Source organism: Neltuma alba, unplaced genomic scaffold (assembly GCF_004799145.2).
Source record: "Neltuma alba isolate B1F8T4 unplaced genomic scaffold, ASM479914v2 tig00012505_pilon, whole genome shotgun sequence".
Taxonomy (NCBI): domain Eukaryota; kingdom Viridiplantae; phylum Streptophyta; class Magnoliopsida; order Fabales; family Fabaceae; genus Neltuma; species Neltuma alba.
In genome coordinates, this window is record NW_021636973.1 from 480,507 (window position 1) to 496,345 (window position 15,839).

Here is a 15,839-nt window from a genome sequence, read left to right on the forward strand (position 1 = left end):
CTTAACTAATTTTCTTAATATCTCCAAAATAGTTATTTAGCTCTTATACTACTTCCAGTTCTTAATCTAAGAACTAGTTGATTAACTTGATTATTTATAATAAATAGGTATTGTCTTTCCCAAAATATTCTTACTAATCATGTGTATTGGCTAGAACTATCATTTGATAAAACCTTTAACATGTGTAACTACTACGTCCAAGGATTATCTTAGGAAAAATGAATAAATATGTGAGATAAAGAATATTAGAATATTATATTTAAGATTAAATTAAAAGTCAAACTAGTTTTTATATAAAAGATTGAAGGTAGAAAGAATTATGTCCCCTTTCATTTTTTTTAGCCAACGAGAATTATGTCCCTTCCATATCACCAAGCGTGTGACGTTTAATTTTTGTCTTTCTTCCCTGTCAAAAAAAAAAAAAATCTCTCCTTAAGACAGTAATTCTTAAGGGAAAAATATTTAAGCCAAGTTACTTATATTTATTATGTTAAGTAACAATTTTTTTTGCGCATGCAAACTATAAAAATTTACTAGATGGAAACAAAGAGGGAGGGAGAGGTCTGCAAAATTCTCAGACTTGGAATTTACGAATTTGGGTTTTCTGCACGTTAAATTCTTTCAATTTTAATATAATTACTATTACTAATTGTACAAAAGATTTGTCATTAGCCAATAAATAATTAAAATATCTTAAAAACAATATCATGTTTGAAAATATTCATCAGTCACCAAGGCCCTTTAGCTCGTCGCATGACACTATGCTCACCAATTAGCGGACAGCTTTAACCAACAAGCGCTTTTTTTAGCCAGTCAAAAAAATTATATACAAGTCGAGGCATAAATATAATTAGAATGTTTCAATGGACTTCTTGTTAAATTGCTCTCCAATAATTAGGGTGACAAATTTTTAATTTAAACGACTACCTATATATATATATATATATATATATATATATTGTTTGGCAGATTGGAAGAATATGGAAAACATATATTTCATGAAGATGTAAACTCTACAAGGACCAACAAGGTAATATACTATTTCCAGTCCTTGATATAACAACTCATTTAACTTTTATTTTGATTCTAAATATAAGATTCTAATTTATTTTGTTTCTCGTATTTATCCTTTTTTTTAAGATAGTCATTGTAATAATAATAGTTCTAACTAATACATTTAATTAGTAAGGATATTTTAGAAAAAATAACACTTATTTATTACAAATAAGTAACTTAACTAATTTTTTTCATCTACTCAAATTAATCAATTAGCTCTTATATTAAGAATCGGAGGCAGTGTAGTGTAATATATACTCATGCCTTTATGTAGATAGATATGATATGACCAAATAATAATTTATTCATTACATCAAATTGAAAAAGGCATATACGCCCCCAAAAAAAAGGAAAGAACAGAAAAGGGATAACAACTCTGAGATCTCGTATCATTTAAATATTTGATTATATGATCCCCTGCCTACGCCCTTCACAGTTCATCTCCAACATCTTGACAAGTTCCTCCATCTAAGCTTCATCTTCGACATCGTCAAGTTTCACCATCTAAGCTTTGCTGGGAAATACTGCAGATCCATTATACGCACATAAAATAAATACATACCCACAAAGATAAAATAGCAGTGAAGGATCCAAATGGTTAGAGAAAAAAAAAAAAAGGAAAAAGGTAGTAATAGTTTATAGAGTTCTTACTTTTTCAATGAGGGATTGATAGTATGGCTTCACTTTTTCCACATCTACACGAATTTTGCTCTTACTGTATAGATCATATTTGCTGTATAATGAGCAGAGTCAGTTTAATTTGTAAGATAACTAACTAATTACAACTAAGAATCTGCACTGAGATCATGAGAGAAGCATACTTGAATATTTTGACCCACTTCAGATTCTCAACATCTTCTTCGTTCATCAAGTGTGTATATGCACCTTCCTTATGCAAAGCTGCAAAATTTAACGTGTTAATGTCATTATATATGCCTGCAGAACACAGAATGTTGACAATGTCCTTTGAACTCCATCAAAATTCTTACGATAGAAAGAGTGATATCTGATAACGAACAAAGCTGCAGGAGGCAAAGTGGTGCCATTTTCCCTAGCAACCTGCAGATTCCAAAGATTAGATTTTCGTCATTAATATGACATAAAATAGAGAAGCCAGATTTCACGAATACGATGTGGCTCAGGACATGATGTGTTTTAAGAGAACTCACCAAGTACATATAATCATCATGTCCCCATGACATGACTACGTTATCGAGTCCACATCCTTTAGTGTAGATGCCATTGTTTGTGTTGTAGGAAGGATTGTTGTAATCTGGGTTGTCCTTGAAATACTACAAGAAGGCAAAACAAAACCCAAAAAAAAAAAAAAAGAAACTGTTAGATGAATCTCAAAATTCACAAAAAGTAACATTTGCCTCTGAGTTTGTCTGAAGGAATTGCAGTATTACACACCTTATGGTGCACATTTGCTTCATCAAAAGCACACCCCAGAGGAAACGTATCTCCTGGAAAAATTTTCAAGAAGCATTCATTTCAGATTTGAATTCTCAGCCACATACTAAAAGAATACTTAAGTGGGTATACAAACAAATGGACCAGTTCTTACCAACAACAGCCCATTGAGGAAGTCCACCAAATTGAGGAAGGAGAAGGATCTTTCCAAGATCTGAAAGAAAGAGCCAAGATTATTCTCCAATCTGTCCTTTTTCTCTCTCAAATTTTCAAACTTTTGATATTTATATAGGATGGGGCCCAATTGGTGACGTGTAAAATGTGGATGTATGGATAATAATGCCCAAAAGTTTGAAGTTTGACCCATCATAAATGAATACATTACATAGAATAATATACCATGAATGAGAGCAGTCAAATGCAACCAATCTTCATTAGGATAATCTTTTCTTATTGCTTCAGCAGATTGCAATAAATGCTCAATTTGAGGTTCATCCAAATCAGGATCACTTTCATCCACAACCTCATTCAACAACTCACAACATTCCCATATCCCCATCTCTCCTTTGTCCAATTTCCCATATGCCTGTCTCATTTTCTTCACCTGTAACAACATTCAAAATTTCAACACCATGTTTTTATGTATAAATGCAAGTAAAACTAAGTAGGCCATATGTGCAAAGCATAAAGTCTGAGAATATAGTAGTTTATTATGGGCTTACAAAGTCATATGTTTGGTTGATGTGCTGAAGCCTGTAAAATTCCTCAACACCCTTTTGCCTCTCACTTTCTGCATCATAATCTCTGCATAAACAGCAAGTGCCATAATAAGATTCAAACTTAATAGATTTTACTTCTCTTTACGGATCAGCTTGCATGAGAGTAAGACTCTAAGACTAATAAGAACAAAAAGAAACCTGAAAGAGTGACCAAACGCGTTGATTTCTGGGGCTATAAATCCATTCTGTGACCCAGATTTTGGCAGAGGGAACCCAGCATCCAATGCAAGCTCGTTGTTGTTCTTAGAATGCAAATTCTTCTCTCCAAAGTTTGACTCTGAATTGGGAAACTCAGAGCAAATAAAAACTTAACTCATAGAAAAAGTAACAACGAAGAAGAAAGCAAGAGAATGAAGAAAGAAAATGATGATACCAAAATCAGGTTGTCCAATGAGAATAGTCATTGTGAAAGAAGAGGCGAAGAAAACGAAGAAAAAGAATTAAAGAATGAAGCCTATTGAAAATTGTCGTGTGTGGATTCTGAGATGTTCACAATGTAGGTATTTATAATCAAATGGGAGTAAAGTGCTTGCCTTAGAATTAGGAAGCTTGGTGTGTCCTCATCTGAAAAAACAGACAACTATGATCCAACCCTTTTTGGTAAATTATTTAATCTTAGCTAAAATGAACAATCTGATTAATTCTTACATAGGCACAACTTAATAAACCATTCAAAAATATCTCATAACAGTTGTATCTCTGACGTGGAATACGAAATTAAGGTTTGTATCACTTATCTCCAGTCATCTCTAGTATAGAAATACATTAAATTTAATTAGTTGTTAAATTATAATTAGGAAAGTTCAAATTAGATTTGTTATTATATAGGACAGAAGACTGTTGGGATGTTTGGATAGAAACCAAACCATGGTTTCAGAAGTGCTTTTACGGATTACGAAGTAAATATGTGGAGGAGATTACCTCGTTTTGCGGAAAAGTGCTTCTGAAACCATGGTTTTGGGTTTCCCAAACACCCCCATTAGGCTAATTAGTTGGTACAAGGTTGTCAGATTTCGCAAATTTGGATAAAGTCGTAAGAGATAGGTGTTCGTGATATAAAATGGTATGAATTTACTTTTATTCATAAATAATCATTGCAATAATTAGTAAAGTTCAAATAGGATTTGCTATTAAGAAGAATTACAAACAGGACACAAATAAAAAAAATTAATTATTTTCTTCTTTATTTACACGGCAAAGTTTTAAACTTTGATATTTACGAGTAGTTAAAATTTGTGGTTAATTAATTTTCTCATTTGGGACCTAAATATAAACATCTTATGTAAAAAGATTGATAGGCTTAAAAAAATCATGGTAAAAAAGATATACTACCTCCAGTCCTTAATATAAAAATTAGTTTGACATTCAATTTGGTCCTAAATATAAAATCTCAATTCACTTTTCCTCTCATATTTATTTTTTTCCCTAAGATAGTCTTTATAGTAGTTGCACATATTAAATACTTCATCAAATAGTAATTATAACTAATACATATGAATACTAAAGGTACTTTAGAAAAAACAACATCAATATATTATAAATAATTAATTTAACTAATTTTTAAATATATTTAAATTAGTCAGTTAGCTGTTATCAGAGGCACTAGAAAAGATAATTTATCAGTAAATAATATCCGTTATGCCAGTGATTTTTTTAAGCTAAGCAGATCAGAGTTTCCGCCTTAAACATGTATACCCCCCAGTTCAAAGTCTGTAAAACAGAGAGTTTGCCAGACTCTCTGTGTGTCCTTTCGTGACATGGTAGATAAGAAATATTTTGAGTCTGTAAAACTTTTTTGGGATAAATGTGATCAAAATGACATTCCAATCCTTCATTAGAAAAATGTCTTGTCCAATGATTTTAGGCCTCGGATCCTCATTTTATGGTTGAAAATCATTTTAGAGGTTGAGCCACGTTGAAGCGGTAAGAATCAAGCTGAGAAGAAATTGGAACCGGCTTTCCTCTCTTACTCTGTACCATCCACTTTCCTCCCTTACCCGACATTACATCGTTTTGAGTATAAAAATAGAGGCTGGCCATTTTTTAAAAAATTAATATCTATCATTTTAAACTATTTTTTAATACATTAAGTATCTTAAAATAATTTTTATTGTATTTAATACCTTAAAATATTTTTCCGGTGACACCCACTGGTATCTAGCAAGTTGGACTTGTAGTATTTTTTCAGTAGCACATAGTAATTTAAACTAATTTTAAGATATTGGGTGTTATTACTACTGGATACACTAAAATTAAGTTTAGAATATAGGATGCCGTTGAAAAAATAGTTTACAGCATAGCTTGCTAAATACTACCTCCGGTCCTAATTATAAGACCCAGTTGACTAATTTGAGGAGATTAAGGAAGTAAGTTAAGTTAGTTATTTGTAACAAATAAGTGTTGTCATTACTAAAATATCCTTGCTAATTAAGTGTGTTGGTTAGAACTATCATTATTAGAAGGACTATCTTGGAAAAAAATGCATAAATATAAGAGACAAAATGAATTGGAGTCTTATAATTAGGACCAAACTAAAAGTCAAACGGGATCTTATATTAAGAACCGGAGGTAGTATTAGGGTACTGCTGAAAAATATTTTTGAGCGCTAAGCGCACTAAAAATTATTGTAGGATATTTGCAAAACAAAAAAATACCTCATAATAAAGGATGTTGATTTTGGAAAAAAAAGGGGGCCGGCTTTCATTTTTACACCGAGTACGGTACGCTATAGATTTAGGGAGCAGAAGGTGATGACAAGAGCGGTTCCGGGAAAATTGGACGGGTCACCCGGGTCCATGCCCTACTTCAATGATTTTTCTAACAGGCACAACAGAAATAACGAACAAAAAGACAAACAGCGTCAGACCACGAATCAAGGGTGACATTCCCTGCGGAGCAATTTTTTTTTAAATAGATAAAAAAATTTTCAAAGCATATTTTTGCTTATCATATAATATTAGTAATGTAAGTTTAAGAGATTATATAAATTATTTAAATTTATAATTTAAAATTAGGTTAATATAATTTTTGGTTCCTCAAATTTACCCTTATTTTAGTTTTAGCCCCTCAATTTTCAAACTACAAATTTTGATCCTTCATAGGACAAAATGATCAAGGCTTTTATTGATATAAAAAAAACTTGATGGACCAAAATTTATTGTTTGAAATTTGAGGAACCAAAACTAAAATGAAAGCAAACTTATGAGACTAAAAATTGTATTAATGCTTTAAAATTTTAGACTCATTGTTTGCTACAAATTGCATTTTTAAACACATTTAATCATATTTTCAATCAAATTTTTTATGCCCCCGTCGTGTACTTAATTACTTAAGCTCCTTTTACAATATTATGAAAACATTAAACAAATACTTCTTCTACTCCTTATTACTATTTCCGGTCCTTAATATAAGACTCTATTGGATTTTTATTTTAATTCTAAATATAAGGCTACAATCCACTTTGTTTCTGATATTTATATATTTTTTCTCAAAGTAGCCCTTCTAACAATGAGAGTTCTAGTCAATACATTTAATTAGTAAGGATATTTTAGGAAAAACAACAACTATTTAAGACAAATAACTAACTCAACTTATTTCTTTAATTTCCTTAAATTAGTCAACTGGCTTTTATAATTAGGACCGGAGGTAGTATAAGAAACTTCTAACTAATTCACACCATAATAAAAATAATTAAAAATATTAAATTTGTTATAAAATTCAAATGATTTCTATTATTATCCTTATTAACTATAATGCTTTTTAATATTATATTAATTTCTACTTTTTCTCACTGCTCTTAATAAATATAAGTATATATATAAAATATTTAATACTTATCGAAATCAAATGGTCTTGTAAAAAGGACAAAAAATATCTTCTGGAAGGTCTCTTATAATAACAACAGGAGGAAGTAACTATTTGCATGAAGAAAAAGTAAAATTCAGAAGGAAAAAAAAAAACAAACTCTCAAATTCTTCCAAACAATTTTAGCCAAATTTTGAAATTCTTGTGTTGAAAGGTAAATTAATAATTGAAATTTATTCTAATATATGTCTTAATTAAAAGAATCTCTTTTCAAAATATTTTTAATAGAGATAAAGATTTGAACTCTAGTATATATTTTCTTTTTTTCTTCCTGAACTTTAGTATATATTTTCAAAAAACACGAAAAATCCACATGATTTTTTTTTTTGGGATCCTCACAATGTGACATTTATTCATATTATTCTTCATAAAATTAGAATATGTGGGGATCATAATTTCGTAACCTTTACTTTATTATAATCCATTGTTGCCTCATCACTCATCGGAATATAGTCCCATAATATTCAAATTCCAATTTTAGAACTCTAAATATGGAATAAATTAACTATGAGTATATTTAACCATCTAATTAACACATTCTTGGACAGATCTATCAGGTAAATTAATCTCAGTTGTGAATATATATTGAACAATCCAATTAAGAATCCATCATAATTAGCGTTATGACATTCCCATGTCAATTATATTAGGCTTAAACTGATGTATCCTCCATGATATATCTAATTAGTTTCTTTTTTCACGGCCATATGAAGAAAAAATAATCCTACTGATTTAAAGAAATTAAGCAAATTAGTCAAAATAGTTATTTATATTATTTATAATATATGTCGTAATTTTCTTAAAATATTTATTATTTTAATAATGATTTTGACAAGCTAAAATCTGTCAAAATCACCTCTTTGTCATTTTCATATTCAACAAATATTTTTCTGTCATTTTCTCTTATTTTAATCATTTGCATTGGAAAATGTCCCTTAATTGGAAAAAAAAAAACAAACAAATCCTCTTCATACGTATAATCAATAGATTAGAGTTCAAAAAAATGAGTATAAGTTCAGATGATTTTTTTCTTTAAAATCAGAATTCAGAAGATGATTGAAGTGTTAAAAGGAAGACAATATTACTATAATAGCGTTTCCTAAATTTCCATCCAACCAAGAGAATCTAAATCCCAACCTTCAAAAAATTTATTTAAAATTATTGTATATGAACAAGTGGTAGAGTGGTCTCTTTCTCTACATTTTTGCACGGGTGTGCCAATTGTGTCCCCGCCGGCTGCAACTGTGTTTAACTTTATCTAAAACAACAAATACATTTCTTCCGCTTGATCCTACCTAAAGATTAATGTCTAATTTTTTCTCAAGCGTTATCGAGTTTTTTTCTCTTGTGAAAAGATGCTGGGCCCATCTTTAAAGATATAATTTAGGGGAAATTGCAAAAAAAGACCTTCGAATTGTAAAAACGCAGATAGGGACCCTTGACAACTTCACTTTGGGTTTTGACAAGAATGATATGCCCTGAAGTTGTCAAAACCCAAAGTGAAGTTGTCAAGGGTCCCTATCTGCGTTTTACAATTCCAAGGTCTTTTTTGTAATTTTCCCTATAATTTAGTGTCCATTTTTTTCCACGTGAAAAAAATTTTTAGATAAGTTGGATCCAGAATTTATTATGATGAAAGCAAACCTCAAAATTCAGAAAGTACTTATAAATCACCTATTAACAAGGTTCTCATAATAGCAACAGGATTTGAATTCACTATCTCATGAGTTATAAGTAAACTTCTTACTAACTGGACCAACACTTGTTAGTATTTAGTGTTCATTTCAAAATATGAACCATGCATCAACAACGAAATTAAACGGTAAATACTTTGTTATATTTTATTCTTAAATTTGTTTATTTTAACAAATGTAAATGAAGGGTGAATTAAAAACAACTTTTAACATCTATTTTCTTAAATTAAATTTTTCAAATGAATTTCAAAAATATAAACCATTCAAATTAAATCTAAACGGTTTATATCTCATCTCAAGGAATTTTTTTACTTTTTTGCTAAATCATCTACAGGAATGAGCAGCTTATTTTTTGTTATTATTTACCCAAGTTTATTCTTGTTACGAATATATCATGTTTGGTTGAAAAGTCCTATTCTATATTAATTAAAACAGCAAAATAAAAAATTGATTTGAACATAACCACTCATTAATTTTATTATTAATAACTCTCTTGATTTTTTTGGATCAAACCTTGAAAACAGATTAAATAAAGAAAAATGAACATTGATAAATAACCAAGCCTACTTAATTTCCTAATATTTTGGACAGATGGATACATCCATGTACCATTGATTCAGCATATCATTGTCAGAAGTAATAAAAAAAATGTCAAAAAAATTTTTTTTTTATGGTTAGGAAAAGAAAAGGTCATAAATATCATACGGTCATGACTAGATGCTTACTCATTCCACAGCTTGCGCCACCAAACACATCTCCAGGTTTGATCCACGCAAGACTGACTCATCCTCATCTTTTTTTCCTACACGTTTTGCATGAGCACCCCTCACGAACTTTTTATTTAGTTTTTAACCCCACATTCTCCAAGCCCATTCTGGCTATCCTATTCACCCGTGCGTTTCACGTCCAATGGATTATTACAATACACGAAAGTACAACTGTACAGGTTTTTTAAGGATCTCTCTGGTTGTAAAAATTAAAAATATATATAATACAAAAATTAAAATTAAAAAATGTAATATTTATTATTTTTATCATTATCAATGGATACTAATTGTCTCATTGGTACAGTATAACGACAATTTTTTCCCGTGTACAAGACTTGTATTTTAGCTTTTCTAAAGATCAAACTTAACCCAGTTGCTGTTAGTATTTCCTTTTTTTTAATTATTTTTACTCCGGGACAAAAATGTTATTTGTCTATATAATTACTTCATTTTTTATACGATTTAATGAATTTATACTTCATTTCCTCTTTCCATTTTATCCCCCCAAACGAGGCTTTTTAATTTTTTTTCCAAGTACCAAACAACGAAGCAGTAATGAAATTAAAAGTCTAATTTAAACTTTTCTAATTATAAAATACCAACAACTAATTCAATTTGATAAATTTCACTTAAGGAGATGATTGGAGATAAGTGATGCAAATTAACCTTGTCTTGTCCACGTCAGCGATATCCAACCGTTGGGGGATATTTTTAAAGGATTCAATGAGAGTTAGCTGGAATTGTAAGATTTAATGGGATATGGTACGGTTTTTCGCATTAGGATTTAAAGAATTGCAAAAAGAGTAAGATCATGATTATCTGTATTTTTCAGATGAGGACTCCAAGCTTCCTAATTCTCAGGCAAGGACTTTTCTTCAATTTCGGTATAAATACCACCATTGTCAACATCTGAATCCACACACACCCTTTTTCAAAAGTCTTTCCTCCCTTCATTCTTCATTTCTTTCATTCTTTTTCCTCATTTTCTGGGCTTCTTCTTTCACAACAATGACTATTCTCATTGAGCAGCCTGATCTTGGTATGATCCTTTTCATCCTTCATTCTTTGCTTTCTTCTTCTTCTTCTTCGTCATTGTTGTTGTTATGTTTGTTCTCTCGGAACTAAGCTTTTATTTGTTCTGTGTTTCCAATTCAGATTCAAACTTTGGAGAGAAGAGTTTATTTCATGCTGAGAACAACAATGAGCTCGTTTTGGATGGTGGATTTCCACTTCCAAAATCTGCATCACAGAATGGATTTATAGCCCCAGAAGAAATCAACTCATTTGGCCACTCTTTCAGGTCTCATTTTGTTTTCATTAGTTTCTGATCAGCAAAGAGAAAGAAAATCTGTTTAGTTTGAATCTCACAATGCCATTTTCTGTTTATGCAGAGATTATGATGCAGAAAGTGAGAGGCAAAAAGGCGTTGAGGAGTTTTACAGGCTTCAGCACATCCACCAAACATATAGCTTTGTAAGCCCATAAAATAATAAAAAAAACTATGTTTAATGCAAAAAGATCATGGTCCTCATCAATACGATAAGTATTGAGACGGGTCCCCTTAGAGGGCCCACATAGTTTTAACTGCAGTTAAGCATGGTGGTGAAATTTTGAATGTTGTTGCAGGTGAAGAAAATGAGAGAAGAGTATGGAAAATTGAACAAAGGAGAGATGGGGATATGGGAATGTTGTGAGTTGTTGAATGAAGTTGTGGATGAAAGTGATCCTGATTTGGATGAACCTCAAATTGAGCATTTATTGCAATCTGCTGAGGCAATAAGAAAAGATTATCCTGATGAAGATTGGTTGCACTTGACCGCTCTTATTCATGGTATATTATTTTGTCTAATACTTATATCTTTCATTTTATTATCTAGATTTTATGGGTCAAACTCAAAACTTTTGGGCAAAATCGTCCATATATCTACTTTTTACATGCCACCAATTGGGCCCATCTTTTAAATATCAAAAAAGTTGGAAACTTTGAAGGAAAAATGAACTGGTTGAAGAATATTCTTTTGGTTCTTTCTTACAGATCTTGGAAAGATCCTTCTCCTTCCTCAATTTGGTGGACTTCCTCAATGGGCTGTTGTTGGTAAGAACTGGTCCATTTATTTGCATACTCACCTACGTATTCTTTTTGTATGTCACTGAGAGAATTCAACATCTGAAATGAATGCTGCTTGAAAATTTTTGTAGGAGATACGTTCCCTCTTGGCTGTGCTTTTGATGAAGCAAATGTGCACCATAAGGTGTGTAATTCCTTCTGACAAACTCAGAGGTAAATGCCACTTTTTTGTGAATTTTGAGATTCATCTAACACAAGTTGTTTTGCTTGTTGCAGTATTTCAAGGACAACCCAGATTACAACAATCCTTCTTACAACACCAAAAATGGCGTCTATTCCAAAGGTTGTGGACTTGATAACGTGGTCATGTCATGGGGACATGATGATTATATGTACTTGGTGAGTTATCTTCAACATCATATCCTGAACCAGACTAGTTTCATGGAGCCAGTCTTCTTCATTTTATGTCATGTTAATGACGAAGATCTAATCAATGGTTCACTGGAATCTGCAGGTTGCTAAGGAAAACGGCACCACTTTGCCTCCAGCAGCTTTGTTCGTTATCAGATATCACTCTTTCTATCGTAAGCATCTCCATCGAGTTCAAAGCACATTGTTAATATTCTCTATTCTGCAAGCAAATATGATGACATTAACACAATAAATTTTGCAGCTTTGCATAAGGAAGGTGCATATAGCCACTTGATGAACGAAGAAGATGTTGAGAATCTGAAGTGGGTCAAAATATTCAAGTATGCTTCTCTCATAATCTCAATACAGATTCTTAATTAGTTGTAATTGGTTAGTAATCTTACAAATTAACCCGACTCTGTTCATTATACAGCAAATATGATCTGTACAGTAAGAGCAAAGTTCGTGTAGATGTGGAAAAAGTGAAGCCATACTATCAATCCCTCATTAAAAAAGTGAGAACTTATTAACTTTACTTCTTCAACCATTTGGAATTTTGTCTGCTATTTTCCCTTTGTGAGTATGTATTTATTTTCTATGTGCATGGATCTGCAGTATTTCCCAGAGAAACTCAGATGGTGAAACTTGAAGATGTTGAAGAAGAAGCTTAGATGGAGGGGAACTTGTGAAGATGTTGGAGATGAAGCAGTTAAGGGCGCGGTCGGGGGGTATCAGATAGTCAATTACTTAATGATATGAGATCTCAGAGTTGCTGTCCCTTTTTGTTCTTTCCTTTCTTTTTGGGCGTATGTGCCTTTTTATAATTAGATAGAATAAATAAATTATTTCTGGTCATGTCTATCTAAATAAAGGCATATATATTATATATTAGCTTGTCGGTCCTTGTAGAGTGTATAGTTATAAAATAGTAGTGAATATGCATGTCGGGTGCAAAAATATCGGTCAAAATTCTACAAGGAAGCAAAAAAGTCACACAGCTTATTTAAGAAAACATTTGTTACTTTCTGATGGTGGGCCTCACATCTGTTTACATTTTGATAATTAACGAGAATTTGCTAAAATAACCGATGTCACGCTTTTGCTTCTTTTTTATTTTATTTTTGTGAGTATCTTTGAATCCAAGTAAAAATTTAAGTAAATAATCGCAAATATAAGACTACAGTCTACTTTATCTTTCATATTTATCTATTTTTTAAAAAATAATACTTCTAATAATAGTAGTTCTAATTAATAAACTTGATTAGAAATAATATTTTAAGAAAGACAACGTTTATTCAATACAAATAACTAACTCGATTTATCTTTTTAATCTATTCAAATTAATCAATTAACTCTTATATTTATGATATGAGGTATTACGAAATTTGTGTTTTTAGAAATGGGATCTCACATGTTAATTGCACTTCAAAATTTGAAATTTTTTTTCACGTTTATTATTAGCAATATACGGCCAAAGAGTGAGAGGGATAGCACCGACTGAATATGTAATTTTTCATTATTAGGGCTATTTTCTCAGTAAATCGGGCGCCGACAGAATGAATAATTGATCAAGTGTTTCTCTACGAATGGATCCCCTCCGGTGGCCAAATGGCCTATTGAAGGGCCTGGGAAGGGCGTTCATCAACATCGGACGGTTATGATGAACACACTTCCGAAGCACTTTGCCTTGCACGCCGGAGGCGAACCTGATCTCAGTGATCTGTTTGTGCGCATTAAATATTTGGCTAAAGTATATATTTAATACTTTAATTTTATACAAAATTTTAATTTGATCTCTTAATTTTAAGAAGTATATTTTTAGTCTTTTGATCCTAAAATTTTTTTAAAAAATGATAACATTAAGATCTTAAATGTTGATAAAACATTCTCAAATACTAACATATTAAGTTTAATTCTTAAAAAATACATGATTGTTACAAAAAATCATCATTGAAACTTAATAGTTTTAGGATTAAAGGACTAAATGCATGCTTTTTAAAGTTAAAGGACCAAATTAAAATCATATACAAAGTCAAAAGACCAAATGTATACTTTAGCATAAATATTTTCAAGAGAATTGTAATGAGATCTAGAAATGGATATAATTGTTTAAAAAAAAAATTTCCAATCACAAGGAAGCAGTTAAAACTTATTATTATTTTTCATACTAGGAGTTGTCTATAAAAACTGCTCAGCTGTTAAGAAATTTTTTAATTGTTAATTTTCTTATTTGGATCCTTATAGTAATTTTTCCTTATTTTTATAAAAATGCATGAGGATTAGATTTGATAAAATGAAATAAAAGGATTTGATATGATATAAGAATAAATGTTTATAAGAAAAAAATAGTTATGTAATTCTAATAATTTTGCCCCTCAGATTTAACTCTTCGTGAGTTAAGTTCTCAACTTTTGTTGGTTTAGTAACTCTGTCCCCATTGTTATTGAATCAAATTTGATTGTGGTTATGTGTCACAAATGGTGTTATCTCTGTTAATATTGCATGCACGGTGTTAACATATTTTTCAGTCAACAAGTATTTCTAATATAATATTTTAAGACACATACAAAAACATGTTTTATTAAAAAAAAAAAACAAAAAAGTCCAAATTGAACCTATAAGTTAAATATTATGGTTTGGTCTGGTCGGTTAAAATACCAGCTTCGGCTCGGTTCGGATTTTAAATAATGTTTGGTTATTTCAGTTTCTCCATGAAGTGCTTAAATTAATGCGTTGTTTGTTTCTGCTTTTGGTTTTTATGTTTTCACAATAGTTTTCTAAAATTATTTTTTGAAATAATTTGTACAAAAGAGAAAAACAAAAATATATTTGAATAATTTTTCTAAAATTATTATATTTGAAAACAAAAGAAGATAAAAATTTGTTTGGAACATTTGTTGTCAAAATCAATCTAGAGTATTGTTAGAAGGTGAAAGGCAGAGCGCAGAGGGCAACGATACCATAGTTTGGATGGAATATTAGATAGAGTCGTCAAACTTTGCCACTCAATGTTTTCTAAAGATTCATTAAGCACCATCTTATAGAGCTCCTGACAATTAGTTTTAAGGCAAATCTTAAAGTAGTTGAAATGATTATCGAATAAAATTGTTTCCTTAAGGGTGTGTTTGGTATAAGGGATTTGAAATGGGGAGGAGAGAGGGGAAAGGATTTTAATCATTTCTCCTTGTTTTGCAACATACAAATTTTAGGAGGGGAGGAAAAATTTTCTCCTCAACCTCTCCTCCAAAATTAGGAGGATTTGGAGGAAAAGGGCGATATTTTGTCATGTGGTAACTATTATGTCCATATTTTGTCATATTGTGACTATTATACTCATATCTTAAATAAAATAAGGGAAAAATTGTCCATGTTAAAATATTTTTCCCTCTCCTCCCCTCATAAACTAAACAAAGTAATATTAAAATCCTTCTACTCTCTTTCTCTCCCCTCCATTAAAACCCTTCCCTTCTCCTTCCTCTGATTGAGTCAAACAGATCCTAAACGCAATACATTCAGCTTCAAAAGGAGTATAAGCATTGACCCTCTTGCATTATACTCTTGCATATAACACCAATTCTAGCATAACCAGAATGCTTCAAAAGGAGTATTCGCATTATTTTTGAGTTTTCTATTTTTAAAAGCATATTTCCTTATTTCTCATACTCCTCCGATCCTTAATATAGGACCTAATTTTTGAGTTGATTTTAGTCCTAAATGCAAGACCCATTTCTTATATTTATTAATTTTCTCTAAATTACCCCTATGAATACTCCCTCAACCATAATCA

The 15,839-nt window shown here is 30.9% G+C and overlaps 2 protein-coding genes across 2 annotated transcripts; one reads left to right on the plus strand and one right to left on the minus strand.

Moving 5' to 3' along the window:
* Window positions 1-1,486: 1,486 nt before the first annotated feature.
* On the minus strand, window positions 1,487-10,843 carry LOC114727714 (inositol oxygenase 4-like). Its single transcript, XM_028914426.1, has 11 exons — window positions 10,798-10,843; window positions 3,387-3,412; window positions 3,192-3,273; window positions 2,869-3,073; window positions 2,624-2,683; window positions 2,470-2,522; window positions 2,226-2,348; window positions 2,046-2,115; window positions 1,878-1,956; window positions 1,708-1,789; window positions 1,487-1,580 (listed from the first exon to the last, which is right to left on the minus strand). Exons 1-11 carry the CDS (start codon window positions 10,816-10,818, stop codon window positions 1,554-1,556), a joined length of 828 nt encoding a protein of 275 aa, XP_028770259.1. The 5' UTR covers window positions 10,819-10,843; the 3' UTR covers window positions 1,487-1,553.
* Window positions 10,438-12,749, plus strand: LOC114727713 (inositol oxygenase 2). The gene is made up of 11 exons (XM_028914425.1): window positions 10,438-10,612; window positions 10,729-10,873; window positions 10,965-11,046; window positions 11,200-11,404; window positions 11,609-11,668; window positions 11,773-11,825; window positions 11,918-12,040; window positions 12,156-12,225; window positions 12,315-12,393; window positions 12,486-12,567; window positions 12,668-12,749. The coding sequence occupies exons 1-11, from the start codon at window positions 10,582-10,584 to the stop codon at window positions 12,692-12,694; spliced, it is 957 nt and encodes a 318-aa protein (XP_028770258.1). The 5' UTR covers window positions 10,438-10,581; the 3' UTR covers window positions 12,695-12,749.
* Window positions 12,750-15,839: the final 3,090 nt, after the last annotated feature.

What these genes read in the sequence shown, in the direction of transcription:
- LOC114727714 (XM_028914426.1), bottom strand. Translation starts at nt 10,818, where the DNA reads ATGCAGATTTTGGAAGTGGAA. An exon ending in TCAACCAAACATATGACTTT is followed by an intron (nt 3,074 to 3,191) that starts GTAAGCCCATAA and finishes ATGTTGTTACAG; the next exon opens with GTGAAGAAAATGAGACAGGC. An exon ending in TTTGACTGCTCTCATTCATG is followed by an intron (nt 2,684 to 2,868) that starts GTATATTATTCT and finishes TCTTTCTTTCAG; the next exon opens with ATCTTGGAAAGATCCTTCTC.
- LOC114727713 (XM_028914425.1), top strand. Translation starts at nt 10,582, where the DNA reads ATGACTATTCTCATTGAGCAGCCTGATCTTG. An exon ending in TCATTTGGCCACTCTTTCAG is followed by an intron (nt 10,874 to 10,964) that starts GTCTCATTTTGT and finishes CTGTTTATGCAG; the next exon opens with AGATTATGATGCAGAAAGTG. An exon ending in TCCTCAATGGGCTGTTGTTG is followed by an intron (nt 11,669 to 11,772) that starts GTAAGAACTGGT and finishes AAATTTTTGTAG; the next exon opens with GAGATACGTTCCCTCTTGGC.